The sequence below is a fragment of the Nannospalax galili genome, unplaced genomic scaffold, assembly GCF_000622305.1.
Source record: "Nannospalax galili isolate Female #2095 unplaced genomic scaffold, S.galili_v1.0 scaffold821, whole genome shotgun sequence".
Lineage (NCBI taxonomy): Eukaryota > Metazoa > Chordata > Mammalia > Rodentia > Spalacidae > Nannospalax > Nannospalax galili.
In genome coordinates, this window is record NW_008345684.1 from 1,230,382 (window position 1) to 1,248,506 (window position 18,125).

The 18,125-nt window shown below is 34.7% G+C and overlaps 1 protein-coding gene across 1 annotated transcript in view; it reads left to right on the plus strand.

Annotated features, from left to right (window-relative positions):
- The window catches only part of Epha6 (EPH receptor A6), a 1,087,127-nt gene that overhangs the window by 713,826 nt on the left and 355,176 nt on the right, over positions 1-18,125 (plus strand). The window contains exon 7 of the mRNA XM_008841732.1: positions 14,063-14,225. Within this exon, the coding sequence (XP_008839954.1) occupies positions 14,063-14,225 (163 nt within the window). The remainder of the gene's footprint in view (positions 1-14,062; positions 14,226-18,125) is intronic.

Genomic DNA, 18,125 nt, shown 5'->3' on the forward strand with positions numbered 1-18,125 from the left:
ATAATTATATTTTAATTTTAAAAGACCATTTTAAAAATAATAGACTAATAAAACTAAACACATTGCACAGACCATCAAATACTTAGTTCAGTTGTTTATTAACACACAGTTAAAGGTCAGTTTTGCTTCACATGTTCAGCATGGCAGATAGATAGAGGCAGCTGTCAGAGTTCTCAACTCCTGAAATTGGCCATATCCAAGGATGAGTTTGTCATACTAATGAGGGCCACAGTCCTAATTCTCAAGTGGTCATGCCCACAAGTTTGGTTTATTTATCTGAGACCCAAACAACTGACTTTCAAAGAGATTCTGCCATCTGAAGAAATCTCTCAGCATTGCAATTTTGCCCACATATAGATATCAACTACAAACTTAATTATCAGACTCCTGGGCACTTACCTGAATTATTCTTTCTCGACAATGAATAAAAAGATGAAAGGAATGGCTCTATAATAAGATAGCATGCTTAACTCACAGAAAGACAGCTTGTTTCTCAGAATTCTAGTACAGCACTTTAATTAGAAAGTCCCCTTTCTAATTTGTTGGTAAGCATAGACGATCCTGTTGAAAACGATCACAAACTTAGAAATATCAGTGTAAGTCACTGAGAAGCATGCAGCCTCTTGGTCTATATCACTGGGATCCTCCTACAGCACAATGAAGAAAAAATGGAAATGGACTCACAGATGAAGGGTGTTAGCTTAGCTTGTTCCATCCTGTTTGCCTTCTTAGATGAGCATTGACAAATAATTTAATTGTGTGGAAGACATAACGGTTTCATTCCTCTTAGTGAGTATCTTGCCTCCAATGGGTAAAAGAGTGTGTTGTAGAGTCTAGGCTAGTAGTGTTTAATGAACACTGCAAATCACATGAAATAGTAACAAAATACAATCTATTTAAAGTTTTGTAAGACCAAGTACTTTGGTCTTACAAAGGTCAGAGGTTCAAATAGTATGATCAGGGTTTGACTTATTTCTGTGTAAGAATCTACATTGTGTTTCTTTTATCTTTGTGCTTGTCAGAATACTAAGAAAAAGGTAATATACAATCTAACATATTTAGTATATAATTTCTTAGTGACATTTGGCTTTTTATAGTATTTGGTTTTAGAAGGTACATAATATAATAAATATCACCATAGAACCCAGAGCTTCTAAGCTCTAAAGTTCATGTGAAGTTCAAATCCCAACTCTACAAATGTTAAATTATGGAGTGACCTTGACAATTTACTTGAACACTTGCAACCCCAGTTATGCTGTCTGTAAGACCTCACAGAGCAGGGGTGAAGATGCTCTGTCCATTGGGAGTGATCAGTGCTTACAGCATGAAAAACAGCATGGAAGTGTTAAAAGTGAAACTTGTACTTAACTACATTGTATTCTGTTTATGTTCTTAATTGATTTGTTTTGACTAATTTAACCTTTCATTTCAGGCTAAACGTTATAAATTCTTCCAAAGAATCCAGTAATTGGTGTGCTGAAATTGATTAAATATTTCTAGGGTGAAGACAAAATACCATGAACCAATATAGTGATAAAAAAGATAATCAATATTAGAGTTGGGGACAATGAAATGTCAAAATTAACCTGTTCTGGGTATCTGCTACTACCTAGCAAACCAACCCAAAATTTATTGGGCAGCTAATCTCTGCTGTACAACCTGGGACCTCAGCTGAGAGGATAAAAGATTGACTGGGGGTAAGGGTGACAAGATGGCTCAACAGGTAAAAGTACCTGAGTTCAATCCCCAGAACCACAAATATTAATTTTTAAGCCTAGAATTTTGTGTTTTGGTAAGTAAAATCCTAGATGTTGTCCACAGCATTCCTAAGGAAACAAATTGGCAACATGGCACAATATCAATGAGTAAATGCTATGGACTATAAGTTAGCAAAAATAATTTTTCTCATCTCTCATTTGACTTGTAATTAGTTTAGGCCAACTAATTTAACATTGCTGTAACAATATTTAAGCAGCTAAAGGTAAATTGTAGAGTAATTCATTCATTTCTTCATTAAGTCATGACAGCCTCTGTACAATATGCGAGGCCTAGGCACACTGTTTGCAACAGTACAAAGATAAATGCTACAGGTTAGTAAAATCATTTCATTTTAACTCACTGTTAAAAAGTGCTCCTAAAATGTGTAAAGAGCTATGTTACTTGTCTGCTGGGGCTTATAAAATATTTTACACATTGTTTTGCTTTATCGTCATAACAAGTTTAACCCTTTGAGTTTGGTGTTACTGCCTCAGTCTCCATGGATAAGCTGACTGCTCTATGACTTCCCTGATCTCCTAGCATTAGTTTATTCTAAATGTCACGCTACAATAATTGGCTATATTTCTAGAAGAAAATTTAACCATTAATTTTACATGCATGTTGAAAATTTTACGAAAACCAATTTTTAATGTCTGATTTCAGATCAATATGCCATGGCTTATTGCTGAACACTTAGTGTACAAGCAGTGCACTTAATTTTCATTTTAGGAGAAACACAATGCACAATGGAAAAAAATATTTGAAAAAAAGTCATGAATGGTTTCACAGTGATTTGTGGTTATTTCCAGTTTGAATTACTGTGGATAATCAAGAGTTGATTGTAGTAAATTATAGCCATAGTATGTCAAATGACAGTTCTCTGTGCAGCCAAAAAGTACTCATGTATTTAGAATAAATACTTCTATATTTTCCTTACTTATTCATATGCTAAAATCTTGTCAGAGCAGTTGATGACTTTTACCTAAGGAAAATGTTTCAGAACACTCTACTCACTGCTCTCCCTAACAATGAACGGAGCCCCTTTCCTCTTCAACTTAGAAACTTTCCCTCATACATTTTAAAGAATGTGAGAAAAGAAAGCAGCTTTCTTGTTTTCTAGCTACTAAATCCAATTGTGACTGTTATTTATGGGTATCAACATGCAGAACGCAAAACAGAGTTGAGCCTTTCAACCACAGGAAGGCAAGAATCCAGAAAGTGGAAGCTTTTCTCTCTTTATTTCCTTATTATAGTGTCACATACCAAGGAGAACAAACCTATAGTCCTTTTAGCTCGCTCTTGTCTCAGAGTCAGAGGATCATCAATACCTCTCCCTACTGGGGTAGATGGAATGCATCTAGTAGAATCAGGATGAGCTTTGGAGTCATCCTAGTATGTATGTCAGAACATATGTCAGAGCAGAACTATGTCAGAACAGAATATTGGTAATCCAGTTACCTGAGGTAAATGATCAGAGCTGGACAGAATACATCCTGTGCTAAATGCTTGAGGTTTTCTTTGTAGCTATCAATCACCTGATAATTTACCAAATACTGATTATGTGTCCAGCACTTCTTGCAGTTTCCTTCTGCTTTGTTTTGTTTTAAATTTGAGTGAAATGTAAACTACAGTTTTTTTTTGAAAATCACAATTGATTTAAAAATATAATTTGATATATATTGAAATAACTAGAGTAAGAGGCCAGTTGGCATAAAATTAAGTGCTAGAGATAACTCTAAAAATGCAGAGAATATTTAATGTAAGATATGTAGATTTTCCTACATTTTATAATATTAAAATGCCAGTCTTGTGTATGTCTTTATACAACTTTAATCTGTCTAAAATATTAGGTAGAATTAAGAAGTAGTCATATATGAAGATCAGGAAATAGTTCACTGATAGTAATAGAGATTTTTTTTAAAATAAGAAAGCATCAAAAGCATGAAAAATTATTCATGAAATAAAACCACAAATAACATATTCACCTCTTGAGGATCAAAGAAATACAAATGGAGAATTTTAAAAAGATTTTATTTCCTCAATGCCTAGAGTGTGATGTGTATGAAAATCTAAAAGTTCATCCATTATTTTGTTATATTTACAAGGCATTCACACATTGATCACAGATTAGAATAAGAAAATGTCAACAAATTCCATCTAGCAAAAAATATACCTTGAAAATAATGTTTTAAAAAAGAAACTTTAAGGAGCCAGAGAGATGGCTCAGCAGTTAAGAATCCTGGCTAGTCTTGCAGAGGACCTGGGTTTCATTCCCAGTAACACGTGGTGGCTAACAACCATTTGTAACTCCAGTTCCAGGGGACTCCAATGCCCTCTTCTGAACTCTGCAAGCATTGCATGACACGGGTGCACTTACATATATGCAAGAAATACACTCCTACACATAAAATAATAAATGAAAATGAAACAAGAAAATCAACTCCCTCCATCAAATGTATTCATTTTCAAATTTCAAATCCTCTCTTAAATAGTATACATTCAGGAATAGTATATTTAAAATTTAAACTGTTTAAAAATAAAAGCACTGAGATACACTTAACAAAACAATAGAATATGACCAATGAGCGTAAAACGATAAAGTATTCAAAACCCAGTGTTTTTTAAATGCTAGTCAAATACACTTGCCTAAGAATAAGAGTAAGAAAATACTTTTAATATATGGTGAGTAGAAAAATACGCATTTATGGAAGGATTTTTTAAGTAGTCAGGCATGGCAGCACATGCTTTTAATCCCAGGACTCAAGAGAAAGAGGCATGAAAATCTTTGTGAGATCGAGGAAAGCCTGGTCTATGTAGCAAGTCCCAGGCCCATTTGGACTACAGCGATGTAGCATTACCATGTCACATTACATTTAATACCTGAATAAAATAGCATGACTCTTTAGCTTTTAAGAGTGGACCTGAACTTGGAGAACACCCATTCCTCCAGATGTCTTTTGGAGCTGCGTTCTGGAACTAGAGTAAGGCCACATCCATAATTTTCTTTAAAACCATTTCTCCAGCTTCAATTTTGGGGAACTACAAACTTAGATCTACCTTTACCTTGTCAATATCTCCCTTTCATCCCTATGCTTAAAACATCTCATACACTTAATGGCAAACATTCTTTCCCAATCTTCATTATTATCCATGAAGATGTGCTGCCTTCCCGTGCTTTGGTATGTTTAATCTCAAGTATAAACACATTCATTCATTATCTTCTGGTGGAGTAGCAAATTGAGAATCCAGGGAATCAGGGTCAGGAACCAGAGTCTGTCAATTTTATAGAAGTCACTTCCTCACAGGGAGACCCTGTCTCACAAGAAAGCAAACAAAAATGAAATAAAAAAGAACAACAAAGAACCATACTAGATATAAATCTTTACTAATAAATATGAATTAATAATTTGCAGAATGACTAAAATAAAGGCCTGAACACAGGACTATAAAAACAGGGAAATATAATCAAATATCCACCACTAGAGTGGATGATTTCAATTACACTCTCAAGGAATATATGTTTCTCATGATGGCCTCCTTCCAGAAGACTCAGTGATAGTAAGTTTCACAATGTATTCTTTATGGCATATCATAATCAGAAGCCAGTAATAGAAAAAAGAAAAATGTTATGATAATTTATAAAAATATTACTTAAAATTATAGTTGCTATCATCAATTTACATACAAAACTTCAATGAAAAAGTATAATGCTGTATTATGAACAGCACTAACAGGTCATATTTAACATAGAAATAAAATTATATAACTTTATGTAAAGATAAGAAACATACAGCAAGTTGCTAACCGATAAACTGTTTTTCAATTAACATAACTCAGTATGAGCAACAACAAAAATTCTCAGAGGTTGCTACCAAACACCTAAATCAGACACAGTTATGATACTGACACAATTAGAGGCTTTTCCATGAAAGATGAAACTAAATAAGGTTCCTGCTTTTATTGTAACTCTGCATATTTTACAAAAGATCTTAGCACTGTGATATTAAAAAATAATAGTAAAGGAATTTCTTTATTGGTCTTGCAGTAAAATGTTATAGGTTTAAGAATATAGGTATTGTACACTTTTTCATATACCTAAGTTTTTTTGGGTTCTGTATCTGGTAAAACAGACTATTTTGAAATTTGTTACTATATAAGAAACACTTTCTTATTTACATTTTAGCTACCTAAGATAACTTCTCTTAATTTGTTCTAAAGTTTTTCAGTTGACACTCTAGAAATTTCTCAGTAGACAACCCTCATTAACAAAAAGGAAATGATGGCTCACTATATTTCAGTGTTAACAAAAACTGCCCATATACTACACAAAACATTGATCTTAAAAACACGTCAGTTTAATCAAGGCAATTGACAAGAATTGAGATGATGTTCAGAGCTCTTTCATGAACATGCCTATTTGATAGACATGCTATAACTTAGGTCCCACACTCACTCAACTGAACTGGCACTTTATTGCATAAATCAATCATAAAGATGAAGTTCACGCAGAGTTGAGAGCTCTCTCAGGGTTTTGAGTCATACTAATTAAATCCTAAAGAAGAATGAAGAGTTAGCCAGAATGGCCTTGTATTAATTTTAGGGAAGCCTGCCTCTTACAGGAGTAAATATATTTATGTCTGTTTCTATGGCACTCAAGAATCTAAGTTAATTAAAGAAAATTTCAGTATCAAAGTTGGGATATGAAAAATCTTAAGGAATCTTTCATCCAGGGTTTGAAGAGTCCCTACTCCCAGGTGATGCTCACTCTTGAGATGATCCATAAGATAAAGTCCCTGGGTCCCCACCTGTCTCTCTTTTGGGCACTAATAGTTGAAGATTGGTTAAATCCACACTCATTCAATTTTGCTCCTAGAATCATGAAATATATCTTCCTTCTATTCAAGAAAGCCCTTCCTGATACACAGATACTACGGTTTGGACAACAATATTATTTCAATAATTTACTTTTTTTTTCAAACTTTATGTTCCTAGACAATGCTTTATTTGTCTGAGAATAAAATTCAATGTGTGTGGACATGTGTGTGACAGAAGCAAAAAGAGATGTAGACATAGAAATGGAAACAGATGAGACAAAACTTATAGATTAATCATCACATACTATTAATAATGACATTATTCTTTTGTTTTCTCAAGCATTCTATAGGTTCAGACTTCTGATCAGTAGAATAAGAAATTTACCATTGCCTTCATTAAGACATTGCTAACAAGATACGAGAGTAAGAAAATAGGTTTGGTAACATACTCCTAAATATCACCTGATCCTTATTATTTTAGTTCAATATGGTTTGAATCTAATCTGTTACCTTCATATGTCAAGCCATCTAAGATGGCATCTCAAACTTTTGAACAAATTCTATTCCCAGGATGAATATGAATATTGTATGTTCCATGCAAAGTGGGGTGAGGTCTTTCGATCAAATATTACCTATAAACTATCTGTGCAGCATAATAGAAAAAGAAAAGAAAATAAAGGGGCATACATGAGTGCATTAACCTTAGTAAACAATAACACTATCTTTAAAATATGTAGTTAAAAGAAAAAAATAATCATCAACCTCACTGAGGTGTGAATCCTACGAATACAACTTTCCTGGCAAGATCTGCCCTCGAGGGCAATAGTGGCATGAATAGTATGGGAGTAACTAATTGGATTTAAGGTCTTGATCATAGTATGGAGCCCATCCATCTCTGACATTGATATCAGGCCTAGGAATCTGAAACTAAATAGATCACAGGACATAGGGGAGAATCAGTATTAGACATTATTAGATAGTATTAGTTTTCCTACAAAATATGTATTGTATTAAACTGATTCTTAATGACTTATTGCTTTACACATAGATTAATGCAACACTCAGCCCCCACAAGACAAGCTTCCTTATGCAGCAGATGGTGATTAACACAAAATCCCACAGCTGGTCAGTGTGGAAAAGAAGAGGCTGCAAAGCAGTTATCCCTGAATATGACACTATATCAAACTTCAATGGACCAACGCTCAAGGGATCATTGTGGAAGAAAGGATGGAAAGATTATAAGTGTCAGAGATCATGGATGACCACAAGGAAACAAGAACTTTCCAGACAGCTGGTCAGTTACTTATATGAACTCACAGAAATGGTAATAGTATACACAAGTCCTCTGTAAGCCCAAACCAGACAAAATCCCAACATAGACATGAAGTGGATAAGAAACCTCAAATTTACCTAAGAAGCTGTTGACAAATGATGGCTGCTGGGAAGGGGAGAGTCAGTCTCTCTTAAGGATGTGACTCTTAAAAGGTTAGCCAGACTCCACTGGATGGACTCACACTGAAAGACATTTGGGGATATAAATTAGATTTTATAGAATATAATTCTATGGATTCTATAGAATATAATAGACTATATTACGTTGGGCAGGGGAATTAAGGGGAGATGAAGATGGGGTATCTAAAGTACTATCAAATTATATTATATGAAAGTCACAAAAGTTCAATAAAAAATTTTAATGTTTCTAGTTAAAACTTTGAGGGCCAGTGAAATGGCTCAGTATGTAAAGGCCCCTCTGGCCAACCCTGACAACCTGAGTTCAAACCCCAGGACCATATGATAGAAAGAAAGAACAGATTGCAGAAGATTGTGCTTTGACATACATATGCACATCTTGGTGCACACCCACACACATACATACACACAAAAATTAATTAAAATTCAATTAAAAATAACTTTCAGTGATGACAATAGCTGTCAATTGAGAACCTATTTACATAAAGGTATTCTGCTTGCCAGCCTAGTTGTTTTTCTATTCTTCACAGGCTGTGTTCAAGTTATTTCTAGTGTCTAGATGATCAAGAATATACTGCAGCTCAAAGTCTAATCTGTAGGCATACATGTTCTGGACATATCTGCCTATGTGGAATACAGAGAATAAAGTGGAAGTTAGACAGGAAACACTGACTAGCTGTGTCTCTTGTGTTGGTAATTTATTCATTAATTTTGGACTAGGTTCACCATAATGTAATTTGGAATCAAGTTTTTTTTTTCTTGCCTAAGAAAATTACTATAAGGACTAAAGAATGTGTGTGAAAGCATCTTGGAAACTGTAACACATTATGTAAATCATGATTCTTATGAATACTGATGTCTTCATTTCACTGTAAGTATGTAGAAAAGTCAACAACATAATTATGGACTATATAAATAAAATCTAACTATTTTAAATTTAAAGTTTGAAATTAAAGACGTGATATTTTCTCAATGTACATTTTATACTGAAATTTTGTATATTTCATACAGTATGTCTTAATCATATTTAGACTCCCTCCTCCATCTATAGCTCCCAGAAGCCCCCCCACACCAGATTTCATTCATTCTCTCATACATGTTATGGCCTATCAAGTAAAGTTTGTATACCCAGATGTCCCTTCATCCACTGGAGTCTAGTCAGCATATCTAGAGTCTTTCCCTTAAAGAAGATCGACTCTCCCTCACCCAATAGCAATCAGTTGCCAATAGTTCCTCAGCTAAGGTTGGGTCCTGCTGCCATTCCCCAGTTCTATGCTAGGTTTTTTTCTGGTTGAGTTTGCATGGGTTTCGTGCATGCTGTTACCATTGCTACAAGTTTATATAAGCAAGTTCCCAGAGGCCTAGAAGTCTCTGTTTCCTTATATTCATGTATTAACCCTGGCTCTTACAATCTTTATTCCCCCTTCTTCCACAATGGTCCCTGAGCTATGGGTGGGTGAGTTTTAATGTATGAGTCCTATCCATGGGTACACTCTCTGCAGTCTCTTATTCTCTATACTTTGGCCAGTTGTGGCCTTCTGTGTGCCTGGTACTCTGTTGCATGAGAAAGCTCAACCCTCAGCAGTGAAGAGGTGGTATTTTTTTAAAACTCTGACTTCTCCCAAAGACCATAAGGAAAACAAGTCAGTTAAAAGAGTACCACCCCTGCTGGCCCCTTGAGTTGTCCTGCCCTAGAGCCTTACACAGAGTGAGGATTTGATGAGTGTCTGTAAGACGAATGGATTTTTCTATATGAGTAAATCAGTTCCTTGGGGTAAAGATTGAAGACCTGTTAAGGACTACTACAGAAGCAAAATCAACATTAATTCCAAGACTGGAGCAGTCTAATCCAAATCTCTATACGTTGCCTTCTCTGATGTAGGACATGTTACAAATGATTATAGGGAACCACACACAAAGGGTCTGAATACCTGAGCATATGTCTTTTCAATAAGTTACAGATTTAAAATCACATGCCTTTAAAAGAGTCAGGCTCTGGTAACAATGTTCCTTTAGTTATCATAAAAACTTTACACCTACATAGATAAGGCTAAATTCAATATTTCGAGTAAATGGAAGATTCTGTGTTACAATAAGATTAGGTTCCCAATAAAGCCTTTGTTCTCAGCACTTGGGAATGGGCAGTTTAATATCTTTAGGAAGATGATATAAGTAAATGTCAACATCTCTAGAGAACTATAAATAAATGCAGTTTGGAAATGTTTATATTCACCCTATTTTATTCTGAACTATTTTATCCTTAACTATAAAATAAAGGCCATGTGTGGATTTTATTCTACGAAATCATACACATAAAATTCATTGTTACTGTGTTTTCCTCAAAATTGGTGCTATTTTCTGTGTTCATCCAAGGAGATGTGTAAACTGCTTCCTTTGCAGCCAATGTGCATCACCACATAACTGCCAGTGCCCTGAGTCAATGAACATCCTCTGCACTCTTTCAGAGCTCAATGTGATGTGCTACCCATGGTAATAAGATTTTGAACATATATTCTCTACTCAGAAAGGTTTACAACTGGTAATCCATAAATAATAACTCTTAAAATATTTTTAATTAATAAAATCAAATATGGGATATTACTGCTGCAGTACTTATGGTGAAATAGGTAAACTTAAACTTCATATTTGAAGCATGTATGACAGTTAAGAAGTCAGGCATGAAACAGTTAAAAACAGTGTATTTAACATCAAGAACATAAAAAGAGGAATGACAATAATTTACATTATAAAAAGACACAAAATGAGATAGACAGTGAAGAAAAGTAGGATAACAAAGGTCTGGTTAGTTCGAGCCTCTGAAAACCTTCATCATGAAGAAAATACAAAAAAGTAATATTAAGAATGATTGTGGGACTTTGCTACAGATGGAGCAAAGATTAAATGAAATTTTATCAATAGTGGGGTGTATTACCCAGTAGAGTTAACAACGTGCATGTCACACAACCAGCATTTCCATTATGATACAAAACTATGGTATAAACCTCGGAAGTATCTGCACATTCTCTATTCTAACATACTCAGAATTCCTCTTGCCATGATGAAAAGAGGGATGCCGGTGGCTCTTGCAAGGCAAGGTCTCTTCGTAGTGACAGCTACTTAGAATTAGAGCTACTACATCAGCAGAAGGACAATTAGTCAAGGTTCTGACATAACGGCATTCTAACATACTCAGAATTCCTCTTGCCATGATGAAAAGAGGGATGCAGGTGGCTCTTGCTAGGCAAGGTCTCTTCGTAGTGACAGCTACTTAGAATCAGAGCTACTACATCAGCAGAAGGACAATTAGTCAAGGTTCTGACATAACGGTTTCCCATTCTTGACACAGATGAAAACCAACTTGTTTCCAAGAGTTTAAAAGTGCCAAGAGGACATAGGGCTGCTGGGTACTCTGTGAGGAGCCGATGGCTGCTGCTTCTTGAGCCCTCCTCTGCGGCAGACTAGCCAGTGGCAAGATGTAAGAGAAAGCCACTGCCATGTTCTGCTCCTGGTGAATGAGTCAGGAGCATTAAAGAATTCCTCCTACCTGAGGATGTTTATGCCAGGGAAGTCACTGCAGATGGATTTATGCATATCAATTGGGAAAAAATCTAAAAGCTATCTGAAGAAACTGTCCTTGATTCCTGTAATTTTATTGAGCAGGAAATTAGCTGTTTCAGTAAAGAAAGAAAGACAGTGTGCAATTGTTATGGTGTCAGTTGAAGAATAAGCATTGTATTCCACACCTTCTGTCTTTGGGGATAAGGCTAAAGTACTCTTCCACTTCTCAGTTCTTCTTTTAGTCATCATTTCATACTGAGAGGGAGCAGCCAGGGTGCCCATAACTCATCTGTTGCAGAAAATTATATGAAAGGTGGAGTATTTCCTCTTGCATCTGAGATGAAAATGTTTATATGAACTGAAGTTTTCTACTTGAAATGCAGTTGACAAGCATATTTCTCCATGATATGGAGTTTTTAAGCTCTTGATTATGAAGGCCTTGATATCAGCAAGCTCCTGCTTTCAATTCTCAGCAGATGATTACAGCCATCAATGATTTATAGGCCTCATTTTTTTCCCTTGGATTTTATGCCAGGTGCATAAATATTTATTTACTTTCTAATCTCAAAATTACTTAAAGATAAATATAAGTTCTAGTTTTTGTATTTTGTTTTTGACTTAACATATTGCTGTAATTCACTCATTTTTTCTTTGCATTTTATGTTTAATAGTTTTAGTATTTGGGACAGAGATTGCAAATTTTGATTCTTCAGTTTGACAAAGGATAACTATATAGCATATAAACTGACAAATAAGGCCATGAAGTTTTAAAATGACCCTTACATTAAGAACTTCTTTCTGCAACTTTGTGTAAAGAAAATTATACTCATAATTCTAAATCTTAAAACATCATCCTCAAGTACATGAAACTTGGCAAATTCTCGACATGTGAAGCTTATTATAACTTTTTCTTAGTCCAAAAAGTCCCTTAAAAACATCAGTTTCTATGAAAACTATGAATGAAATCTTGATAATATAGATAAGCACCAAATGAATGATTCAGTTAGTGACTAGGATAAGCACCTCTATTCCAACTTCCAACTTCTAACTAACTTAAGGACTTGTTGACCTAGGTTGATCTGTGCATTTTGAAGAGTTGTTTGTATAAATATAGATAGACTCTCCCTTATCAAAATGCTTGGGTATTTCAGAACTGGGATTTTTTTTTTCAATTTTGTGATATTTGCACATACATTAGATATCATAAGTATGGAACCCAAGTCTAAGCACAATATTCATTTAAATATCTTATACAGGTAGCTTAAAGGTACTTTTATGCAATATTTTCAGTGCACCTGAATTTTGACTGTGACACATCATATCAGGTCAAGTACGGAACTGTCCATCATGTTGACACTCCAACAGTTCAACTTGGTGAATACCTAAGATTTTTCAGAATAGAGATGCTTATATTTCAAAAACTCTTTTAGATCCAGTATTAAAATAAAACCTTTTATTTGATTAAAATATGTCTATTATTATTTTTTATTAAAATATAAAGGTTTTTTTTTTCATTCAAGGACAATGAAAGTTTAGTTTGTCTCTGGCACCACAGACTTGTGAACAATTCCCCACAAAGTCACATAAAATGAGCTAGTGAGCAAGAGAGCCCACTTAAAAGACCTGGACTCGCCAGATGATTCAGAATGCCCAGGCAAGGCCATTTCACCTTAAGGAGGTGAAGCAGTTAAGCAAAAAATACAGGAGCCTGAAATCAAGGTTTCAGGCCTGCCTCTGATTCCTCAGGTGCTGTAAGTCTTTCCTATTTTCTGTTTTCAGTGCTACTCTATGCTGCTCTATTTTAAAATTCATCTCACAATCACTATGTAAACTTGCACATATCTAAAAATGTATTCTAGTATCTAGAAGGGGCATCAATTCTTTCTCAAGGGAATAATTCCATCATTTTAGTGATTAAAGTTAACACATTAGTTATAACTTCTGAGGAATCACTGAATTATAGATCAAAGCAATTGATTTCTACATAAAAGATTTCAAAGTTTAAAATAACAATTTATTTTTCCAGTCACCCACAGGTCTACACACAGATCGTGCCATCATTTTGGCTCTACCTGTGGGTAGAAGTGAGAAGCAGGTACTTGAATTGTTCTTTGCTCACGTCTTAGCCCATGTGCCCATTTTGTTGAGGAAGAGCTATCAATCTGTATAACCATGCCATCACCACTCCTTAAAACTGGATCAGAAATCTAAATCACCAACAGTTAAAGTACGTTATATAACATTAATCATCTCATTAATAAATTTCCAAATCAGTGGCCATGTCATATGCACATAAAGATGAACACACCTAAATGCTAAGTTATGGAGAACTGTGCTTACATTTCTTTTAAATAAATACTTAGATATTCAGAGCATCGTTCCTCAGTGTCACTGGAGACTCTCTCTAGGAAGAGGGAGGATCACGCTGCCTCATTTCCTTTCTCCTCTTTTCTGTCCCCTAGGAGCATGAGCAGCTCACCTATTCCTCCACGAGGTCCAAGGCCCCCAGTGTCATCATCACAGGTCTCAAGCCAGCCACCAAGTACATATTTCATATCCGAGTGAGGACTGCAACAGGATACAGTGGCTACAGTCAGAAGTTTGAATTTGAAACAGGAGATGAAAGTAAGTTTCACACAAGGGTGTAAAGTAAGATGGCAATTTAGGAGTATTCCAATTTGACCTGGTATTTTTTTATACTTCCTCCTCAAATATAGTTCATTTTTTTAATTTGTTGATTTTTGTGTGTGTGTATGTCACACAAAACATCCAAAACCATCTTATTAATCTATACACCCACTTCCCAGATGGCACCCTCCCATAGCATCCCTCCTCCAACTAGAGCCCTTATACTCTATCATCTTTTAAAATCTGGTATCCCAATTTTTATATAACCTCTCTAAATGTGATTCAGTTATGTTAATACTCACACTGACAATATTTTGATGCTACCTATTAAATACTGCCTGAAATGCCTTGCTCTACTCCAATCATCTTGTGATCCAAATATGTCCCTTTATGCATAATCTTCCACTCAAGCTATTACACAGGGCATCTTAATGGATGGTGTTAGCCTGATTCTTCACCAGTCCTGGCATCTTAACATGATACTGATGAAAACTTGGAAGAGATAAAGCCATAGAAAATTATGTCAGCAGTTAGTTCAAAATTGTGCAGGTTTGACTTTGATTCACAGATCAATAAAAACAGTGGTGAGACACAGCCCACCAACATGTACATTGTAAGTTTAAATATAAATATAAATGAAAAGGATTAATGGCAACTTCACATTATTTGCACAGGCTCAGTGTACTTCAATAGGAAATGAAGGGAGTGAAGTGTAACATAGGGTTTTGGAATCTCTGACTCATTGTAAACCCACATATACTAGTGAAAACAGAAGTTCATGTGACTATCATCTTTTGAGGGCGATAGAGATCAGCCTTTTGCTTTGTTCCTCTATAGGGAATGGTACAACTATTTGAGGAAACTAAGATTCTGAGCCCGTCATTGCTAAAATATGTTAACATGATATAATAATTCAAGAATATCAATTTATTAAAGTAATTTTAAAAATAATAACATCATATATTGAGTTTGTAAATATTTAAAATGCTGTATTTTATAGAAATTGTCTCATTCATGTTTTTCATTGCTCAATGAGATAAGAATTATTTTTTATGTCTGATAGAGTTGAGTAGTTTGTCTCAACTACTCAAGACTACTTATGCAGCTGGGAAGAAGCCCAGGTAAAACTTGAAATTGAAGCCTATCTTCTTCAAAGCCCTAGTTGCAATGTTCCATCATACTGTCAAGTCCCACCACTGCTATTATTATGAAGTTACAGTGGAAAGAGCATTAAACAAACCACGTCTTCAGTTCCTCACTCCCTGTAAGGACAGCCACTGGCATTTCCAGTTGTATGACAGAAAGGGTGTTTTGATATTGCTATGTTGAACAGTACTGAGTCAAAAGAACGTTTACAATTATATCTAACTGGGATATGGAAGAAGGAACAAATTTTAGGAGAAAGACCAAGGTAATAAATAAAAAGAATACTTAGGATGTGGATGCATAGTATTAATAATAGTCTTTAAAGTTAGTTGGAATACATCTAACTAGTTTTCAAGCACAATCCCACAATCAAATCAATATAAAAGGGTCCAAAGAAGAGATCCTGCTATGTCCTGTCAACTAATTTTTTCCTAACTACTTATCATGTGACAGCCTAAGAACAAAGCAATGATATGGTCATCACAAAATCAAGCCACTGTCTTTTCTAGGCTGTGTTTTTCTGGGTTTATATTTACATATATTACTATTGATCAAAATTTATTTCTCAGTTTAGAAAAGTTAACAACCACTTAGTCATCTTACTTTATTTTATAGAGGAAGCAATTCATCTAACTTTCAAAAGTACAGCATTTTTGAGCACTAAATTATTAAATTAGAAATACACTCTCAGAAGGAGTCACTGAGCTAAATCTAAATAAGTCATTTAGGTTCACCTGGGAACTCCTAGAAAACATAATCCAATTAAATAAGAATATTAATTCTGATCTAAGTAAGAAAAAATTGTATTTGATATTAGTTCTAAATTTCCACTCATACTAATTTCACAATAATTCTTTCCAGTGTTATATGGAAGAAAAGGTCTTCCTTAACTGACAGAAATGAATCATTGTAATATTTATTCTATCCAACAAAAATGTTTCAAACACTTAATCCATCTCATGCTCTGTGTGGGGTGTCCAGGGATACAAGAGTAAATGATGAGATATAGCCCTGTGTTCTCATAATTTATCATTTAGCTATCTGGGAAGAAAATGTAACTAAAACTATTCCACGTGTGACATGTACCTTCAAAAGATATGCATGGGTGGGCCATAACAGCATGAAGGGCTCTACTTCTGAACTAATGGGTCAAGGGAATGCTTCTGAAGGATGGAAACTAAGGATGCTCTAAAAATAGATATAATCAAGGAACAGCCATACACTGATGACTGACCAGCAAAACTTCGAAAATGACTGCAGCGAGCAGACATGAATGGTAAAGTGTTAGAATATGAAAGCAGAGAGTTACAGAGGGCCCAGGATGAATGTGTCTACTGGGTCATGTCAAGGAAATGGTACATCCTGAGGATACAAGAGGCATATTGGAGGATGTGAATTAAGAACTAGCATGACTCCAGACCTGTGCAACTCCATGCTAGGCAGTCTGCCCGTGTCATTTCTTTAATTCCAATAGAGTACCATGCATCTTTCTAGAAATGCAGTTAGCTATATCCATAATTATATTGTAATGAGTGGAGGTACAAGATGAGAACTCTAAAACTATCTAGCAATAGCAGAAGACAATGACAACTATGTTCTGATAAGCAAATGCCTTGAAAGTGACTTTGCTCACACCCTTGAAAAGGCAAAGTGACTTAAGAGAATTTCAAAAATATGTTTGCCTAAACCTGGAGTTTGGATATATAGAATGGTTCCTAAGTCAATTTACAGTGGAAGGGAAAAGCATTTAAAGGCTCATTTTTTTTATCTGGCTAGCTTTAAATTTCATTTTAAAGCATGCTGTTTATACTCAGAAGAAAATTCCAATGAGTAATGTCCTGGTAGGATGGGGGCAGGTTTGCCATAAATTCAGTAATATGATGAAATACACCCTGGTTGACAGTATCTGTTTTTTCTCTTCGTACTCTCCTAGGTCATGTGTAAATTTTTATAGCTTTTGTTTCTCAAGTAGTGTATGAACTATTATGATGTCAACTTTATTACTAAGTTCTCTCTTGTGTGTTCCATTTAATTAACTAACTTTATAACACATGCATAGAGAATGGGTGTAGGCAAGGGAATTCAGTTCTCTCTCATTTGATGGTCTACTTCAAATCTTTTTAAAAATGTAGTTCACCTTTCTGCTCTCTTTAGCTATATATCTTTCAACTCAGTTCAGATTCTAGTTTGCTAATAAATACAACACAGTAAAATGAAACTCCTTTTTTCAAAATTGGAATGATATTCTTATTAATAATTACATGTGTTCTAACTGATAATGGTATTCCAAGAATACTTATAGTGATCTCTATTACTGTTCCATGCCAGTGCTGTTCTTCATTTATTCAATCATTCATTGGTTCATCATTAGAATATGCTAGCGGAAAGTAGCTAGCAAAGGTAGAAATGATTAATTATGACAAAACCATTTACTTCAACTAGCACTATAGGTTTCTCTCTTCTACAAAAAACCTCATTACATAGTATATACAGAGATAAACTGAAGATAGATGAATAGATGAATAGATCATAAATAGATATTGATTGCTGACTAAATAGCTATTTAGTCACATATATAGGAACATTATTACTTTCTTTTTATGTTCCGGTGCTATATATTGAACAAAGTGTATAGTTAAATATTTTGTTCACTAATAGCATTTATTGGTTGCCAATTTTATACAGGACTTTCTGTTAGATCCTATATTGTCACTTCTCCCTGTTTTTTTCTTTTTTAGAATAAAGTTTAAA